Source organism: Mustelus asterias, chromosome 9 (assembly GCF_964213995.1).
Source record: "Mustelus asterias chromosome 9, sMusAst1.hap1.1, whole genome shotgun sequence".
Classification (NCBI taxonomy): domain Eukaryota; kingdom Metazoa; phylum Chordata; class Chondrichthyes; order Carcharhiniformes; family Triakidae; genus Mustelus; species Mustelus asterias.
Genome location: NC_135809.1, coordinates 38346251 through 38366427, shown reverse-complemented (window position 1 = coordinate 38366427; position 20177 = coordinate 38346251). Strand labels below are relative to the sequence as shown.

General features: G+C 46.8%; 1 protein-coding gene across 2 annotated transcripts in view; it reads left to right on the top strand.

The window, feature by feature from the left end:
• The window catches only part of itfg2 (integrin alpha FG-GAP repeat containing 2), an 83082-nt gene that overhangs the window by 25853 nt on the left and 37052 nt on the right, over window positions 1–20177 (top strand). For both annotated transcript variants that reach the window (XR_013498734.1, XM_078220013.1), the window contains exons 7-8: window positions 3905–3999; window positions 7622–7675. Coding sequence is in view for 1 of the 2 variants with exons in the window: in XM_078220013.1 (XP_078076139.1) it covers window positions 3905–3999; window positions 7622–7675 (149 nt within the window). In the remaining variant the exon portion in view is untranslated. The remainder of the gene's footprint in view (window positions 1–3904; window positions 4000–7621; window positions 7676–20177) is intronic.

Below are 20177 nucleotides of genomic sequence, written 5' to 3'. Positions count from 1 at the left end.
CCCCCGTTCGCCCCCTCCCCCCCCCGTTCGCCCCCTCCCCCCCCCCGTTCGCCCCCTCCCCCCCCCCGTTCGCCCCTCCCCCCCCGTTCGCCCCCTCCCCCCCCCCGTTCGCCCCCCCCGTTCGCCCCCTCCCCCCCCCCGTTCGCCCCCTCCCCCCCCCGTTCGCCCCCTCCCCCCCCCTGTTCGCCCCCTCACCCCCCGTTCGCCCCCTCCCCCCCCCCGTTCGCCCCCTCCCCCCCCCGTTCGCCCCCTCCCCCCCCGTTCGCCCCCCCCCGTTCGCCCCCTCCCCCCCCGTTCGCCCCCTCCCCCCCCGTTCGCCCCCTCCACCCCCCGTTCACCCCCTCCCCCCCCCGTTCGCCCCCTCCCCCCCCCGTTCGCCCCCTCCCCCCCCGTTCGCCCCCTCCCCCCCCCGTTCGCCCCCTCCCCCCCCGTTCGCCCCCTCCCCCCCCGTTCGCCCCCTCCCCCCGTTCGCCCCCTTCCCCCCGTTCACCCCCTCCCCCCCCGTTCGCCCCCTCCCCCCCCGTTCGCCCCCTCCCCCCCCGTTCGCCCCCTCCCCCCCGTTCGCCCCCTCCCCCCCCCGTTCGCCCCCTCCCCCCCGTTCGCCCCCTCCCCCCCGTTCGCCCCCTCCCCCCCCGTTCGCCCCCTCCCCCCCCGTTCGCCCCCTCCCCCCCGTTCGCCCCCTCCCCCCCGTTCGCCCCCTCCCCCCCCGTTCGCCCCCTCCCCCCCCGTTCGCCCCCTCCCCCCCCGTTCGCCCCCTCCCCCCCCGTTCGCCCCCTCCCCCCCCGTTCGCCCCCTCCCCCCCGTTCGCCCCCTCCCCCCCCGTTCGCCCCCTCCCCCCCCGTTCGCCCCCTCCCCCCCCGTTCGCCCCCTCCCCCCCCGTTCGCCCCCTCCCCCCCCGTTCGCCCCCTCCCCCCCCGTTCGCCCCCTCCCCCCCCGTTCGCCCCCTCCCCCCCCGTTCGCCCCCTCCCCCCCGTTCGCCCCCTCCCCCCCCGTTCGCCCCCTCCCCCCCCGTTCGCCCCATCCCCCCCCGTTCGCCCCCTCCCCCCCCGTTCGCTCCCTCCCCCCCCGTTCGCCCCCTCCCCCCCCGTTCGCCCCCTCCCCCCCCGTTCGCCCCCTCCCCCCCCCGTTCGCCCCCTCCCCCCCCGTTCCCCCCTCCCCCCCCGTTCGCCCCCTCCCCCCCCGTTCGCCCCCTCCCCCCCCGTTCGCCCCCTCCCCCCGTTCGCCCCCTCCCCCCCCGTTCGCCCCCTCCCCCCCGTTCGCCCCCTCCCCCCCCGTTCGCCCCCTCCCCCCCCGTTCGCCCCCTCCCCCCCCGTTCGCCCCCTCCCCCCCCGTTCGCCCCCTCCCCCCCGTTCGCCCCCTCCCCCCCGTTCGCCCCCTCCCCCCCCGTTCGCCCCCTCCCCCCCGTTCGCCCCCTCCCCCCCCGTTCGCCCCCTCCCCCCCCGTTCGCCCCCTCCCCCCCCGTTCGCCCCCTCCCCCCCCGTTCGCCCCCTCCCCCCCCGTTCGCCCCCTCCCCCCCCGTTCGCCCCCTCCCCCCCCGTTCGCCCCCTCCCCCCCGTTCGCCCCCTCCCCCCCGTTCGCCCCCTCCCCCCCCGTTCGCCCCCTCCCCCCCCGTTCGCCCCCTCCCCCCCCGTTCGCCCCCTCCCCCCCGTTCGCCCCCTCCCCCCCCGTTCGCCCCCTCCCCCCCCGTTCGCCCCCTCCCCCCCCGTTCGCCCCCTCCCCCCCCGTTCGCCCCCTCCCCCCCCGTTCGCCCCCTCCCCCCCGTTCGCCCCCTCCCCCCCCGTTCGCCCCCTCCCCCCCCGTTCGCCCCCTCCCCCCCCGTTCGCCCCCTCCCCCCCGTTCGCCCCCTCCCCCCCCGTTCGCCCCCTCCCCCCCCGTTCGCCCCCTCCCCCCCCGTTCGCCCCCTCCCCCCCCGTTCGCCCCCTCCCCCCCCGTTCGCCCCCTCCCCCCCGTTCGCCCCCCCCCCGTTCGCCCCCTCCCCCCCCCGTTCGCCCCCTCCCCCCCCCGTTCGCCCCCTCACCCCCCGTTCACCCCCTCCCCCCCCGTTCGCCCCCTCCCCCCCCCGTTCGCCCCCTCCCCCCCCGTTCGCCCCTCCCCCCCCCGTTCGCCCCCTCCCCCCCCCCCCCGTTCGCCCCCTCCCCCCCCGTTCGCCCCCCTGCCCCCCCCCCCCCCCCCCCCGTCTGCCCCTCCTTCAGCCCCCCACCCCCCCCTTCAGCTCCCGCCCCCCCCCCTTCAGCCCCCGGCCCCCCACCCCCTGGACCCCACGCCCCCCCCCCTTCAGCTCCCGGCCCCCCCCCCCCGCCCCCCCCCCCACCCATCCGCCCGCGGCCCCCCCCTGCCCGCGGACACCCCCCCCTCTCCGCCCGCAGCCACCCCCCCTCTCCGCCCGCGGCCACCCCCCAGCCTGCACATCTTTGGATGGTGGCAGGAAACCGGAGCACCCGGAGGAAACCTATACAGACACGGGGGGAAGATGCAAAATCCACGCAGTCACCCAAGGCCGGAATCAAACATGGGTCCCTGGCATTGTGACGCAGCAGAATTAACTACTTGGCACCTAAACTGGTGTTTATGTTCCACATGAATCTCCTGACCTACTTCAACTGACTCTGTCAACATATCTTATTTTCCTTCCTTCATATTTATTCACCCTCCCTTTACAAAAAACTTTTCTGATTTCTTTTGCACCCTCCTTTGCATTGCCCCATTATTGGTAGTCATAGTTTGAGCTGCCTCCATTGTATTCATCCCTAAACTCTTGCCTCCCTCCTTTGCTCACTCTCTTAATCTCCCTTCTTTTCTGTAAGATTCTCCTTAAAATCCATACCCTTATCCAAATTTTTGGTGACCCCTTTTGACATAATCTTTGGCTCAATGTTGAATTTTGTCTGATTACATTTCATGAAGCACCTTGGGGCAGTAAAGGTGTAATATAAATTCTGTTGTTGATTTATTGCTAGTCAATCTCCCATGGTTTGCGCAACTTTGTCTTTGCATTGGCTGTTTTCCTATTTTCTCCCCCTCATGATTTTTTTCCTTCACTACTCCTTTTGTTTATCTGTCATTTCTTTTGGTGGGATAAACTGGTTAATCTGATGTAATTTGGCAGTAAAAGCAACCACAGTTGGCTGTGACAAAGGGTCATCTGGACTCGAAACGTCAGCTCTTTTCTCTCCTTACAGATGTTGCCGGACCTGCTGAGATTTTCCAGCATTTCCTCTTTTGGTCACAGTTGGCTGTATTTAGGACGTGAATTGTGCAGCAAATATGACCTTCAGTTATTTCTTATCTCCTTTGCCAATTGCCCATATCTTTCCCAGTTTTCAGATCTATCATGTGTCTAATTCTTTCACTTCACTTTGCTCACTCCCCTACTATGGTGGATCCTCCAAGGAAAGAAGAAGCATTTGTTCGCATAGTTCTCCAGCCAGAGATAAGTTTGGACCTTTGCCTCTGTGATCATATTAATATAGGTATAGAATAAATTTTAGAAATTTATTGGGCTGTGGGATCCTTTGCAGCCTTGTCTGCTTCTTTCCTCATCCAATATGTGTGCATTAAAAAAAAACCTATACAGTGATCAGAAATAGGAATTTAGTTGATTTCTCCTCGCTAACTGAGTAGTACAAAGGCCAGTATTGATGTTTCATCCACTGTTCTAGCTTAGCTTAGTTAATTCAGAACAGCGTGGGAATTGAATCTGTACTTTGTTTAGCAATGTGGCTCAGCTGCTCTGTTGAGTATTGGAAAATTAAAATGCTCAATTTAGCAAATATTGTTCTAAGCATATGTAAATACACCAAGAGTGAAAAATTGTTCTTTAAGTCAGTGGTTCACATCCCAGAACCTTGTTTATCTTGTTCATTCTCTTTTCAGAACCCACAGTTTCTTTTTTTCTTCTCTACAGTGAGGGTCTAATCCGGGATGTTATTCTTCATCAGACTTCGGGCCGGATTCACAATAAAAATGTTTCCACACATTTAATTGGCAGCATCAACAGAGGTAAGTGTATGAATCCTTGAAAACCTTCATCAACTATGGAACTAAGATTGAAGTGGAAAGACTTCAGGCTGCCTTATCTTCTACTTTGTGCAGTTAGCACAGGTGTCCACTTAATTGCCTGTTTCTTCTGTTCTAATGTGGAGTTGAGCTAGAGTATCAGCTATAATAGTATTAAATGAGAGAGTAGGCTGCGAGGGCTGAATGGCCTACTGATGTTCCTGTTTTTGTTATGTTCTTAATAAATCTTAAGTAATAATAATGAACAATAATTTGGGCAGGCCACCTTGTATCTGAATATTATCTATAATATATAGTGCACATTGATAAAGTTAGCACATTTTTGTTAGTTAATATACTATCATGGTGTACAGGTATGTCGAATCATAGAATCCTACAGTGCAGAAGGAGGCCATTCAGCCCATCGAGTCTGCATTGACCACAGTCCCATCCAGGCCCTATTCCCATAATGCCATGTATTTACCCTAGCTTGTCCCCCTGACATTAAGGGACAATTTAGTATGGCCAATCAACCTAACCTGCACATCTTTGGACTGTGAGAGGAAACCAGAGCACCCGAAGAAAACCCATGCATACACAGGGAGAACTGCAAACTCTGCACAGTGACGCAAGCTGGGAATCAAACCCAGGTCCTTCACACTGTGAGGCAACAGTGCTAACCACTGTGCTGCCAGTAGGCATGTGATTATAAGAAGGGACAAAACTTACCAGCAAGGCATCCCATTTTTTGAAAAGAGTGTATGGCGTGTTCCTACTGCTGTACTCCCAAAGCTAACTGTAGTTATTTGACCCTAACATTTCCTGTAATGTGCCATGATTTTACCCCTTAAATTTCTGAACAATTCTTCAAATAATCATCTTTATTGAATATGCTTGAGTAAGTTGCTGGTATTTAAAAAGAAGGTTCAAACCGCATTTTAAATTATGAGACAGGCCTTTTATGCATTTTGTGATAGGCATTTGAACCATTTATTTAGATTTAAATCTGTAATTCACTCTCGGGCATTAATCATTATGCATGTGATTCATCTGATTTGCTCAATCAGATTTTAACTGATCTTTGTTGCATGCATCAGTAATCCATTTGAGTCCTCCAGATATTGTTGTAAAAGGTTTGCAGTACTTCAAGTTGAAAAAGTACTTGGTGTCTACAAAATGATAATCTTTCTTTAATTTTCTGAGTGTTGTGATATAGTGACTGTTACTGCTGGCATTTTGAAGCAGCTTGGTGTCTGCCTCAAGTCATGCAGAATTTATGTGTAGGACATGCCCTGGAATAATTCTGCCAAATTGCTAAAAGAAAAAATTCACAAGCTTTCAGGTTTGCAACGTGAATGTCTTTTTGCAATTTTGTTTGTACCATTATCGCTTTCTTGGAACTGTTTCGCAACAAAGATTTATCTTTAAACAGCCTCATTTGGAGTCCAGTAAATTGTCCAAATTCAGTAAATGAAAATGACTGTCTTCACTTGCATTTATTTCTTGTCTAATGATAGCTATTCTACAGAAAGCTCCACTAAATTGTGATTGGTATTTAAACTTGGAATTACAATTGGAATTCACATCTTGAGGTTGGCCCAAGGCTTTATAGTAATATAGTTAATGAATTACTTTAGAAGTGTAGATGTTTATGTTTTGTAGGTAAATGCTTCAGTGAGTTTGCATTCAGCGTTGTTCACGCATCAGCAATTGAAGGGCCAGTTAATCTGTTTCATTGGTGCTGGTTGACTGATGAAAATTGCTTGGAACTTTGGGAGAAATCTCTGTTCTTCTTCAGTTAGTGCTATTGGATCATTTATCTTCACTAGAACCTGATCCCAAACACCCCAGTATGATGTCTTATCTGGAAAGTCATGTCTTGAACAGGGTGGCACAGTGGTTAGCACTGCTGCCTCACTGCGCTGGGGACCCGGGTTCAATTCCGGCCTTAGGTCACTGTCTGTGCGGAGTTTGCACGTTCTCCCTGTGTCTGCATGGGTTTCCTCCGGGTGCTCCGGTTTCCTCCCACAGTCCAAAGATGTGCGGGTTAGGTTGATTGGCCATGCTAAATTGACCCTAGTGTCAGGGAAGTGAAGGGTAAATAAATGGGCTTATGGGGTGGGTGGGATTGTGATCGGTGCAGACATAATGGGCCAAATGGCCTCTTTCTGCACCGTAGAGATTCTATGATAAAGAGTGCTACTTGAGTTGATTTTGTATATTTGCTATTTTCTCTGAGCATGTTGCTTAGAAAATTGGACAAGGAAGTGCAAAGCAGGGCAAGATACATTAAGAAAAGTGTACAGTTAAAACAAAACAGGAAAGTGCTGGTTTGTCATAAGGTTTTATTTTTTTATAGGAAGTTAGAATGCAATTTAAACTCAACAGTGTAAGAAGATGGGTCAGGATTATAAATGTCTATGAATGGATGTAGTAAGTTGACCAAAAGGTATTTATCTTATTATTTTATAGCAAGCCAATATGAGTAGTGCAAAGCAATTCATGTACTTGATTTGACTTCATGTTTAAAGAAGAGCTGTATTGAGATAGTAATATACAGTATTGAACAAACAAAATTGGCAGGAAGGATTTGATAATTCAGAGAATTGAGTCATGTTGGGGCAGGGGTGTGGAATTTGTTTGGTTTTTAGATGTTTGCTTCTCAATTTGACTGATCTCATTCAGTCACATCTTACATGAACTACAGACAGGGTGCAGTCAGCCAACGTGATATGACCATACCAGAATGCACTTTAGGAAGTATTTGTGAATTAGCAGATCTTTTATAGCTCTGCTCGTAAGTAATCTGCAGTTTGAAGTGTTGTTGTGATATTTAGCTGCCAACCATGGCTTTTCCTTTAAGGGCCATATATATCTCTAAAGTCTGGAGAATTGTGGTTATAGAGTTAGGTTTTCATCTGACATTAGGTGGTGTCTGGATAAAATGTAGGAAGGATCACACTGAAGAAAGCTGTCTTTTTCCTTTCATTCAAATTAATGGAAGGAAAATGTAGCAGGCAGTATAAGAAATCTATAAACATGACATTTGTGCAGAAGTTTCATTTTGTTAAGGGCTGCGCCACACATGCCACACAGTGTTTAATGTGAATAAGCTGTTCTTTCTAATTATGCAATGAAAGTCCTGAAGAAGGTACAGGCATAAGAAAATATTGATGACTGTTCCCAGTAAAACATTTCATAATGTAATTAAATAAATCTTTGTATGTTAAGTACTAAAATGGATAAATCCAATTGAGATTTTAAATATGTTCCCTAACCAATTAGTTTATACTAGTTATCACAAGAATAGATGATTAACTATTTTAATAGGAGTGCATGCTTTACCATGAAATTTGATATAACTATGTGCTAACCTCAGTCTTACTAATTTGAGGAGCTGCTGAAAAACGACCAACAGATTCTATGTGCAAAGAATGGTTTTGGGTTCATATACCTCATTAATCCTCCAAAGTGGAATGATGCAGATTATACCCCCATAATTTATACCATGCTCAATCCCTGACTGCAACAACATAGTTAAGTAAGACATTCCTTCAGGAAAGATGGAAAAAAAAGTATTCAGTATAACCAAGTGAAAAAAAAACATTTTCCATTTTGTTTACAGGTTCCTGTGATGATGTGTCCAAGTCTGGCTTATTTGCTCTTTGTACATTGGATGGTAAGGACCTATAATTACTTTTAGTTTGGCATTCCTGTTAATGATTTATACATGGGTTCAACAAAGTATAAAGTTATTATATTTAACAAAATAAAATGTAACTTAAAAATAAATTGGTAAACTATTGCTCTCTTCCAGAATGTTTGGTGTAAGATAGAACTGGAGCCAATTTATATATAAAGTTACACATTTCAAGCCAACAACCACAGTTTCGATCTGTATTGATTTATAGACCTCAAAGGAACCCCCAGTCAATAGCCACCACATGCACATGATTCAACTAACAGAATCTTTCCCTATCTTGAAAAAAAGTAGGGTTAATGTGCATGAACAATATTTCAAAATGCAGGGATGTTCCTCTGGCTGCAGGGTCTAGAACAAAGGGTCACAGTCTCAGGATATGGGGCATGCCATTTAGGACTGAGATTAGGAGATATTTCTTCATTCAGAAGGTAGTGAACCTGTGGAATTCTCCACCACAGAAGGCTCTGGAGGCCAAGTTACTGAATATACTTAAGAAATAATTAGATAGATTTCTACACTCTAAAGGTGTCAAAGGATACGGGAAGAGCGCAGGAGTATGGTGTTGAGACGGAGGATCAGCCATGATAATGTTGATTAGCAGGACAGGCTTGAAGGGCCAAAATGCCTACTCCTCCTGTTTTCTATATTTCTATGTTTTACTATGTTTCCAATGGCAGTAGAGTCAGCAACCAGGCAAAGATTTATGGTAATTGACAAAAGAATCAAAGGCGAATTGAGGAATAAAGCTTTTACATAGAGTTATGATTGGGAATGCATTGCCAAATGGGTGGTGGCAACAGTTTCAATAATAACATTCATAGAGAATTGAATAAGTACTTGAAGGGGAAAGATTGGCAGGGTATGATAGAAGAACAGGAAAGTGGGACTAATTTGACAGTTCTTTCACAGAGCAAGCACAGACTAGATGGATCAAATGGGCTTCTGTGCTGTTATTCTGTGATTCGATGGACTCTTAGAATCACTTCATGGAGATAACTAACATTCAGTTTGTTTTTTGACAAACTTAAAAATTTCCAATTATAACCATATTTCTATAATAATTCTATTTAGCTTGCAGCTGACGTAATCAGATTTTCTGACCCAGATTCAAAGAACTTCAAAAATCAATCTGAGAGGAATAAATAATCTGTAAGGAAATTATTAGTACTATATAAATTAAGTGGTTGTACAATTGTTTTAAGAGCTGATCACATAATTTGATGGTGATGTCATTTGGGGTGTTTCACAAGCTCCTGCGTTTAGTTTCAGTTTGTACTCTGTGCAGAGAACATGGGGCCGATTCTCCCAAAAATTACTAAGTGCTCAACGGGCGGGAAAAGGATAGAATTTCCCACCTGCTTTTTGGGCCTACCTAATTGAGCGAAACTCCAGCACTCTGTGCACAGAGTGCCTCAGGGGATTCACGCCGGTAAGTGGGGGGACAGGGCCTCATCCCGCTGGAGAGGCTGGAATCAGTGCGCTGAGTGGGCTACTGCGCATGTGCCGATCTGTCAGTGGGGAGATCAGCGCATGCGCACTGGCTCCCCCATCGCTGACCTCCCAATCGCCGGCTTCCCAATTGCTTCCCAGGGCTATCTGAACCCCCTGGGCCAGCTCAATCACTAGCCCCCCATGGCCTGCTCCGATCCCCCCCCCCCCCCTCCATGTGCAGCTCCAGTCTCACCCCCTCCACCCCCTCTCACCGATTCCTAATGGAGAGTGCACAGCGGTTTCCCCCCACCACCACTGATCGGCACCCTGGCACTGCCTGGTGCCCAGTGGGCAGTGCCAGCGTGCCAGGTTGGTGGTGCCAGGTTGGCACTGCCCAAGGGGCAGTCCCCTCTCCCGATCTCCCGGGAGGGCTTCAATTGCCCCAAAAGGTGGGTGATCATGCCTGATCCCCATTGATGGGGACCAGCTTTAATCTTCGCTGGTGGGAACCGGGAACCTCTCCTGGTGGGAGCGGGGGCGGTTGGTGGGGAGACATTAGCAAGCCCAGAGAATACCGCCGCGGGCTCGCTAATGACATGGAAATTTGAATTTCCATATTCTAAGTAGCTTTGTGCTGATTTCCGGTGCGAGGCTGATTACGTCACAAAAAAGGGCCTGGGAGACTCATGATCGGCCGGATGCTGGTCGTGAATCCCACTACAGGCTAATTCTCCCAGGCTGTTGTGCTATTTGAGCAGTGCAGCGGGCTGGGAAAATTGCCCCCCATCTCTTTCAAATAAACCTGTTACGTGTGCAAACTACTGCTGGAATTCTACCACCCCACCCAGCACAGAATCGGAACCGGCGAGGGGCAGACAATGAAATTGTTGACCTTGGGCAGGATTTTTCCAGTCTCAGGTTGAGTGCAGCCGTAAAATCCCACCCCACATCTTTTCTATCTTAAACCTAGAACCCCTAACATATTGAGGACATCGTAAAAAGAAAATTGGAGACAAGTCAAGATTTTGTTACATTAAGAAAAGATCTTAGTGGAAGAAAAAGCATTTTGGGCCCTCACACTTCGAATATTAGAAGACTGGAGAGAAGCTACAATAGGATTAAAGAATGAAGTGCCTAAAGGAAGATCAAGTAAGAAAAAAGCTCTGAGTGGTTCTAAAAGAGAGGGTTTTTCCGATCAGAGAAGGGTGAAGTTCCAGGCAGTATATGACACATTTGAAAAGAGGAATGCTTCGTTGTACGACTGTGATTGTTGGAAAAAAAATACTTCAAGTCAACGATCTTCAGGATAAATTGGACAGTACTGGGAACACAGTAAAAACAAATATATACTGAGCAATCTTGAGTCGCTTGTGACTGCAAGAGAAATGGTGGGTCAATTAGGATCCATGGTTCTTTCAATGAAGAAAATGAATCATGGAGTTCTTGCACAGAGCATTTTCAGTACTTTGTACAGGTGAATAAAATTACAAACGAGTTGCTCGTACCAGTTTTTCTCAGTACAATAGGAAGTAAGACCTTCAATTTGCTCCTGAACTTGGTTCATCCAGCAAAGCTAGGATTCAAAACTTACAATGACTTAACAAAGATCCTTGAAGAGCAATATTCTCCAAAGCCATTGATCATTGCAGAATGGTTCAGGTTCCACCGAAGGAATTAAGTGGAAGGCGAAAGCATTGCTCAGTTTGTGGCAACCTTATAACGGCTGACACAACATTGTGAATTTAGTGAGTCATGAGAAGATATGATGTGGAGTTGCCGGTGTTGGACTGGGGTAGGGACAGTAAGAAGTCTCATAACACCAGGTTAAAGTCCAACAGGTTTATTTGGTAGCACGAGCTTTCGGAGCGCTGCTCCTTCATCAGGTGAGGCACTCACTTATAAAATCAAGGTAACCTGTGCATGAATAAGAAATACACCAGCATTGTCTCCTTTACACGCTTGCCTTGGCAACAATTGCATGTAGATTTTGCTGGTCTGTTTGAGGGTTACATGTTCTTAGTCATAATTGACTCAAAGTGGCCAGAAGCTGTTACCATGAGATCTACTACATCTGAACAAACCATTGAAAAACTTGACAATTTTTGCCAGAGATGGTAAACCGGAACAGATTGTTAGCGACAATGGTCCACAGGTTACTTCACAAGAGTTTGAGGATTATCTCAAAGTAAATTGCACCTCATCATCCGTCAACCAATGGATTAGCTGAAAGATTCATACAATCCTTGAAACGTTCTTTAAAGCTTCAAGTTCATTATCACATCATGTGAATATCTTTTCGGCATCTTATAGAAACACTACTCGTGCAACTACCCAAAGATTCCTGCTTTTAAAGAGAAAGTCGATTTGTTATTACCTCCAGAAACTTCAAAGATAGCAAAGCATAAACAATAATCCCAAATTGTTGGATGAGAAGTGAGGGAAAAACAACGCTCACTTCAACAAGGAGATCGAGTGTTAGCTGTAATTATGCCACAAGTGAGAAATGGGTACCAGCCATAGTTTTAGCAAAAACAGATTCAATTCCCTGCACGGTTCAAACCAAAGATGAACTTGTTCAGCAATGCCATGCTGACCAATTGTCATATCGAAATGATTTCTCAGAATCATCTCCAGAAGTACCAACTACTTTAGTCCCTAGTGTTGTGAATACTGCTGCAACAGACTTAGTTGAATCTGAGTGGCCTGATGATTGTGTCCCTGCTGCTATACTGAGTGAGAATAAAACAGGATTAGTTCCAAGAGAGTAAATGTCTACTGAAGTTCCTAATCATACTTCTAGGGTCAAGGACAGCCAAATTCCAGAATGTCACATACAACCAAAGAGGAATAGTCCTTCTGATTGACTTTCTTATTGACTGTGTATAGTGATTAATGATGCATAGTACTGTGTCTATAGAGTATTATTGATACTATGTATAGCAGCATAGTAATTTGTTGTAATGACCACAGAAGTAAAGGGGGAAGCATGTTGTATATTTAAGTCGTTGTATGATTACTTTAAGAGCTGACCACATGATTTGATGATGATGTCATTTGGGGTGTTGCATAGGCTCCTGCTTTAAGTTTCAGTTTGTACTTTGTGTAGAGAACTGGGCCAGAATTCTCCGGCTGTTCACACTGGTGGGATTCTCTGGTCCCGCCAGCAGCGCACCCCCGCCCGTGGGTTTCCCGCCAGTGTGGGGTGACGTCAATGGAAATTCCCATTGACAGCAGCGGCACCAGAGAATCCCACCCCTAACAAATACCGTGCCACCTCCCGCCAGCGGAAAACACGCGGCTGGGAGGCCGGAGAATCTCATCCCATATCTTTCAATATGTTGTGTGTTAGTTTGAATGTGTGTGTGTAAACCACATCTTTTCTTTACATTTAAAACCCACAGCCCCTAACATGGTTAGGACATTACAATTAGCACCAGCACACTCTCTGGGCCCAATTTTACCAAAGCTGTGCGCCAATTTTCAGGTGCGAAATCGACTTAATGAAGTGCACGCCCAACTCTACCACCAAATCCCACTTTACCACCGTGCGGCCCAATCTGCGTCCGCGTTTTTAACGACCTGGTAAATAAAAGTCTGAAGCCGGCGCTTCCTCAGTGAGGGTTGGCGAGGAGGTAGACGCATTGCGTTCGGAGGCTCCCCGGTACTTACGTGTGTCTTGAGTCATGGCCATTCCTCTGTCCCGGGTCCGTGGTGTCTCTGCGAGTGTGTGGGGGGGGAGGGGGGGCTGTTGCTGTGCATGAACTCTGATGTCCGTATGGCAGCACGGACTTCGGGTCCTGCAGTGCAGGGTCCTGCAGTGCAGCTGGATCCTAGCACTGCAGCTCACTTCAGGCTGAAGATGTGCACACAGTGCAGATAGCACTGCTGCAGCCTTCCAATGTTACCAGGGGCTGTGACTGTGTGCTGCATGTGGCTGGGGGGACTGGGGGGCATGGGGGTGCTGTGACTGTGTGCAGCATGTGGCTGGCGGGGCATGGGGGGGCTGTGACTGTATACTGCGGGGGGCATGGGGTGTCTGTAACTGGATTGTTGATGCTCAAATGTTCAGAGTTCTGTGGTGAACTTGGCAGAATTGTCCCCGTGGTGGAACTTGGTTGGAAATAAGATTCAAGGAGATTACTACATCTGGGAAACCAACCATAGTGAAAAGAAGTTTGTATTGGCAACTCTTCTCTCACATTCCATGGCAGATGTGCCCCTACTTATGAATGTGACTTGCATGGGCAACGTTGGGTGCAGCTACTCTGCCTCTGGAGCAGCCTTGGATCCTTTCTGTCATCTTGTTTTCATCTGAACATTGCACAGAATTAGGGGAATCCCCTTTGGAAGATAATGTCAAAGTTATAATCGCAGGGACTAAAAACCTGACAGTCAAAATCTGGGATAATATTTCAAAATGTATATCCCCCCATCCATGTTCTGGAATATTATCCCAGATTTTTGACTGTCAGGTTTTTAGTCCTCTGAACATTTGAGCATCAACAATCCAGTTACAGATCACAAATGTATTATACAGGTCACTACTTGCTCACTAGGACACTGTAGTTTAATTACCTTTCCCATAGATAATTAGGCAGCGCAAAGAGGATGCTGCATTATTTGCAGTTTGCAAGATTCTCCCAAGTCCATCCGTCCCCCCCCCTCTCTGCTCTCTCTGCTGTTTTGTATTTCGCACACGGGCACGCTGCTTCGGATTTTTTTGAACTGCGCATGCACAGTTCACAACTCAGATCGGTCCGCCTGCGCTAAGCACCGCCGACAGCGCGCATCGGGCCGGAGCTGGCAAAATGTGTATGGGCCCGCTGCAAAGAGGATTCCGGGCTCAGATCCGTATTACGCCCGGATCCCGCCCTTGGGCTCCGATTGGTAAAATCGGGCCCTCTGTGTCTTCATTTGGCAGGTCCAGTTTTCTTCCAAGTGCCACTGGGTTTTCATGATCATGTCTCAACAAATGTTTACCCACCCAGTGATGTTCAAGATATTCATCAGTTGGGAAATTTTAAAATCAACCCAATAATTCTGCAACAAGGGACAGAGCTCACCTCTATAACTGGGAAGGATGCCATTTCCAGGTGGCCATCCATAAGCAAACACTGATATTGGCCTAAGGAGAAAGAACCTGCATGGTCCATTATGCTTCTGAAGGCTGTCTGTGTATCCATTCCAACTGCTGACACAGTGGCCGGCTGCCACTGTAATTTATATTTGAACATAGATTGTAACCTATGTAGAAACTGGAAGGCTTTTTTCCAGGATACAAATTTTGTATTATCTAATATTAGGTCTAAATGTTTAATATTCAGAAGCACTATGTGGTAAAAATTAACATTACAGGACTGTAAGGTGGTATATATCTCATTCCTTCATAATCACCTGCTGATGGAGTACAACCAGTGAATAATGGGGAAAAGGGACAGGGACAGATCTGAAAAATCTCATATTAGCACCTAAACTTCAGACAGCATAGGTGTGCATAATACATTATTCAGAAGCGTTCTTGCAACACAGAAGAATTATTAAAACCTGATATCAGTAATTGAAGAAATTCTAGGAAAATTTTGAATTTCTGAGAGAGAACATTGGATTGGGAATTTTGATAGCATCTACAATGGTGCAAATTCTGGACTCATGCAAATGTGAGTATTTGTAAGATTAGTATACTCTTTGGCAAAAAAGCTGAAAGTTTGGATGTATTTTTTTTAAAGACCTGTAGAAAATTATTTTAATGATTCAGTTTTACTTTTCTTTATAATTTAGCAAATTATAAGGAAGAATTGTTCCAACTTATTTATTTCAATTCAAGCAACCTTGAAGTCGTGAAGAGCTTTTTTGTGTGTAGTTGTGGCTAATTACTGGTATATTTTTAACTTTTTAAAAAAGGCCTTTTTTCCTTTGCCTGTCATCCAAAGTCTGTTTGTGTAGCTGTTGGATAATTAAGACTGTCAGAGCAGCAGGGGCAAGCTCCTTTCTTGGATGACACAGCAGGCTGCAAGTTTATTTTGTCATCCTCCTTGACTTCAATGAGCTACTTGGTTGTGCGTTTCCTGGCTTCACACAGCACTCTTCTTTTATATGAACATTAATGTTGTGGACTGCAATTAATTGCTCAATTTAAGTGTCTCAATTAGTTCAATTACCGCTTTTTGTAGTCAGGAGCCGATGGAACAGTAATTACAGAGAGGGTGATGACGTATCACTCTCTTTTATAGAAGAAAGGATTGTTGTATGATTATCCAGATGATGGACAATGCTGAAACTGGAATACATCCCATTTTATGTCTCATAATTGCTGCTATGTATTAGACATGGTCCAAGCAATGAAAATGAAAGGACATGGACACCTTACAGGTTATTTGAATGTGATGTTCTGACCTCACTCTGACGATACCCAGACAAATCTGTGATTACTTCCATTCTTGTCACATCATAGAAATCATAGAAACCCTACAGTGCAGAAGGAGGCCATTCGGCCCATCGAGTCTGCACCGACCACAATCCCACCCAGGCCCTACCCCCACATATTTTACCTGCTAATCCCTCTAACCTACGCATCTCTGGACTCTAAGGGGCAATTTTTAACCTGGCCAATCAACCTAACTCGCACATCTTTGGACTGTGGGAGGAAACCGGAGCACCCGGAGGAAACCCACGCAGACACGAGGAGAATGTACAAACTCCACACAGACAGTGACCCGAGCCGGGAATCGAACCTGGGACCCTGGAGCTGTGAAGCAGCAGTGCTAACCACTGTGCTACCGTGCCGCCCAACATGTGTCCAGTGTTTGAATTCCTTTGTTATAGAATCCAAATGACAGCCTCTATTGCCTACATTTTTTATGTCAGTCAAGTGAATCCCAGCAGAACACATCTGGCACCTAATGTTGATGCTGCTAATCTGGTTGATTACAGTTCAATTCTGAGAACGTTAAAAACTAATTCATCGTAAATCAAATGCAGCTGGATTTTAAAGCAATAATAATGTACGTCAAGAAGCAAATGAACAGGCACATTTGTTTCAAACATATAACTAAGAGCTTCATTCTGCTGAGTAAAGTATCATTAATGGAACCACTTTACCACATTTAAAAACCAAAAATTATTCTTACTATCATTTGATTTGTTTTATTATTTCACAGGTATTGGTATATAGTGAAAAATACTGTTTCTTGCATGCTGTACAGACAAAGCATACCATTCATATAGAGTACATAGGGGAGAAGGAAAAAAGAGGGTGCAGGATATAGTGTTATAGTCATAGCTAGGATGTAGAGAAAGATCAACAATATAAGGTAGGTCCATTCAAAAGGCTGATAGCAGCAGGGAAGCTGTTGTTGAGTCAGTTGGTACATTATCTCAGACTTTTGTATCTTTTTGCCGATAGAAGAGGTGAAGAGAGTATGTCTGGGGCGTGTGATTATGCTGGCTGCTTTGCCGAGGCAACCGGAAGTGTAGACAGAGTCAATGAATGGGAGGCTGGTTTGCGTGATGGACTGGGTAACGCTCACAACCCTTTGTAGTTTCTTGCGGTCTTGGTCAGAGCAGGAACCATACCAAGCTGTGACACATCCGGAAAGGATTCTTTCTATGGTGCTTCAATAAAGATTGGTGAGAGTCATTGCAGATATGCTGAATTTCCTTACCCTACTGAGAAAGTAGAAGCTTTCTTAACTATAGTGTCGGCGTAGAGGGACCAGGACAGGTAGTTGGTGATCTGGGCACCTAGAAACATGAAGCTCTCGACCATTTCTGCTCATCCCCATTGATGTAGACAGGAGCATATCCTCCATTGCACTTCCTGAAGTTGATGAGTATTGCCTTCGTTTTACTGATATTGAGGGAGAGATTATTGTCGCCCCACCATTTCACCAGATTCTTTATCTCTTTCCTGTACTCCGTCTTGTCGTCGTTTGAGATCTGACCCACTACGGTGGTGTCATCAGCAAACTTGAAAATGGAGTTGGAGCGGAATTTGGCCACACAGTCATAAATGTATAAGGAGTATAGTAAGGGGCTGAGAGCACAGCCATGGGGGGGCCACTGGTGTTGAGGTTGCTACTTACTCATTGTGTATATTCCTAGTTTGAATTTATTTTGGAAAAGTTTCTTGTTTTAGTTAGCTTGATTTTATAATATTTAAGAGACTTCTGTTTTCTAAATGGACTGCATTCCAGTTTGCTAAATGAAGCAAGGCTGGAGAAAGCAGAAACTCTGTGACTCTGTGAAGACTGTGGAGGAACAGCGAGACCTTGGGGTCCATATCCACAGATCTCTAAAGGTTGCCACTCAAGTGGATAGAGCTGTGAAGAAGGCCTATAGTGTGTTAGCTTTTATTAACAGGGGGTTGGAGTTTAAGAGCCGTGGGGTTATGCTGCAACTGTACAGGACCTTGGTGAGACCACATTTGGAATATTGTGTGCAGTTCTGGTCACCTCACTATAAGAAGGATGTGGAAGCGCTGGAAAGAGTGCAGAGGAGATTTACCAGGATGCTGCCTGGTTTGGAGGGTAGGTCTTATGAGGAAAGGTTGAGGGAGCTAGGGCTGTTCTCTCTGGAGCGGAGGAGGCTGAGGGGAGACTTAATAGAGGTTTATAAAATGATGAAGGGGATAGATAGAGTGAACGTTCAAAGACTATTTCCTCGGGTGGATGGAGCTATTACAAGGGGGCATAACTATAGGGTTCGTGGTGGGAGATACAGGAAGGATATCAGAGGTAGGTTCTTTACGCAGAGAGTGGTTGGGGTGTGGAATGGAGTGCCTGCAGTGATAGTGGAGTCAGACACTTTAGGAACATTTAAGCGGTTATTGGATAGGCACATGGAGCACACCAGGATGATAGGGAGTGGGATAGCTTGATCTTGGTTTCAGATAAAGCTCGGCACAACATTGTGGGCCGAAGGGCCTGTTCTGTGCTGTACTGTTCTATGTTCTATGTTCTACAATCTTTTAGTCCTCTTGATTGTGAGTTTGCTGCCAGAGGACTGGAGGAGTTCAAATTTAACCAAGCTACTCAAGGAAGAGAGATACATCTGCGTATCGGTTAGTCTAATGTCAATGATGGGCAAATTCTGAGAAATCATTGTCAAGGACAAAATTAATTCTCACTTGGAGATGTATGTGGTTAATAAGGAATAGTTATCATGAACTTGTCAAAGGCAAATCATATTTGAGGAACTGATTGAATTCTTTGATAAAGAACAGAGAGGTTTGATGAAGGCAAGTGCAGTCGGCCTACAGACAGACTTGCAAAAAACATTTGATAAAAATACCATGAGAATGATCTATTTGAAAAATAGAAACACATGGGATTAAAGGAACAGTGGTAACTTGGGCCTGTCACCACTCTGGTTATAGTACTGAAAGAATGTTCCAAACCTAGCTACGCCCCTAGCCAAGCTCTTCCATTACATCTACAGCTTTGGCATCTACCTGACAAAATGTGAAAAATTGCCCAAGCACGTCCCCCTCCACGAAGTCAGGACAAATGCAATCCAGCCAGTTATCACTCTATCCATCAGTAGACTCTCAATTATTAGCAGAGTAATGGAAGGCGTCTTGGCAGTAATGTCAAGTGGCACTTACTCAGCAATAATATGCTCACCGAAGCTGAGTTTGGATTCTGCCAGGGCCACTCTGCTTCAAATCGCATTACAGACTTTGTTCAGACAAATACAAAAGAGCTGAATTTCAGTGATGAGACAGTCCTTGAATCAAAACAGCATTTGACTATGGCATCAAGGAGTGTGAATAAAATTGAAGTTAATTTTGAAGTTTGCAAATGATTCGAAATTTTGCGACATAGAAAATATTCAGGATGTAGCAAAAGTCAGGAGGACATATACGAGTGAAAAGGGATAGAATTTAATTCGGGTAAGTGTGAAATGATGGATGCATGTTGGAAGGAACAACATGGAAAGACATTGTAATCAAAGTGGTACATTTTTAGGAGGGAGCAGGGAATAAGTGCAAGAACCGGAGGATAAAGAAAGCAAGACAAGTTGATAAGATGTTTTAGAAATGATATGGGAAACTTGGCTTTGTAAGTAGGTGCAGCGAGTACAAAAAAAGAAAATCGTGCTGAACCTTCGGGGAAATTAGATTCTTTTCTCACACTGAGGTCTGGAACATATTATTTGAAGGTTTGTAGCATCAGGTTCCATTGGAACTGTCAAAAGGCAGTTGGGCATATACTTGACGACGACAGGGTAAAAGCTGGAGTGTGAAATTAAGTTGGACAGCTCTTTCAAAGAGCTGGCAGAGGCACACCAAATCGATTGATCTCTTGTTCTGTAACTTGCTATGATTCTTTCTAGAATCCTGAAAAAAAGATTTGTTATTTATTCTGTTTGATATTTATAAATATAAACAGTTCTGGTGAGAAAACTGGCATGAGGCTCTCCAGCTCCACTGACCCGTTTTCTCTCCAAATTTTGAGCCTCTTAGTCTTGAAAAAAAAAGAGTGTGGTTTACGCCATCATTCTGATAGGTCAGGGATTCTGAGAGCCGGCAAGACCAGCTGTACTGAAATCAGGGCGTTATCTTTAAAGGGCACCCCGATTGGAACACAAAGCTTAAGTCCCCCAACCCAATGATCATTGCTGGCATTTACATCCTCCCTCAACACCTGCTTACTCCTTGTGCTCCCCCCACAATCACAATTAGAATGAGGCTTCCCCTAGGGCCTACCCATGGAAGTGCCAGGGCATTGCCTGGCTTCGTCCCTCACCCCCAGGGACAATGCACCTTCCTCCCCACACCTCCTCTTACCCCGAAAGGATCCTCTTGACAGGTTTACATTTGGCCAAACCTTTTGAGATGTCATGTTGGCAAGGAATTAATATTTAGTGAGGGAGGATAATTTGGCAAGGGGATTAGATAACTATATTTAAATTTATTAAAATCTATTAAAGTCAGATCCACTCCCATTACACACTGATTATGTCACCAATGATGAGTGGATTTTGCACTCCTGCCGGAGATTTCGCATATGGAGAATGCGAGCTCAAGATCCCGCCCAAAGACACAAAA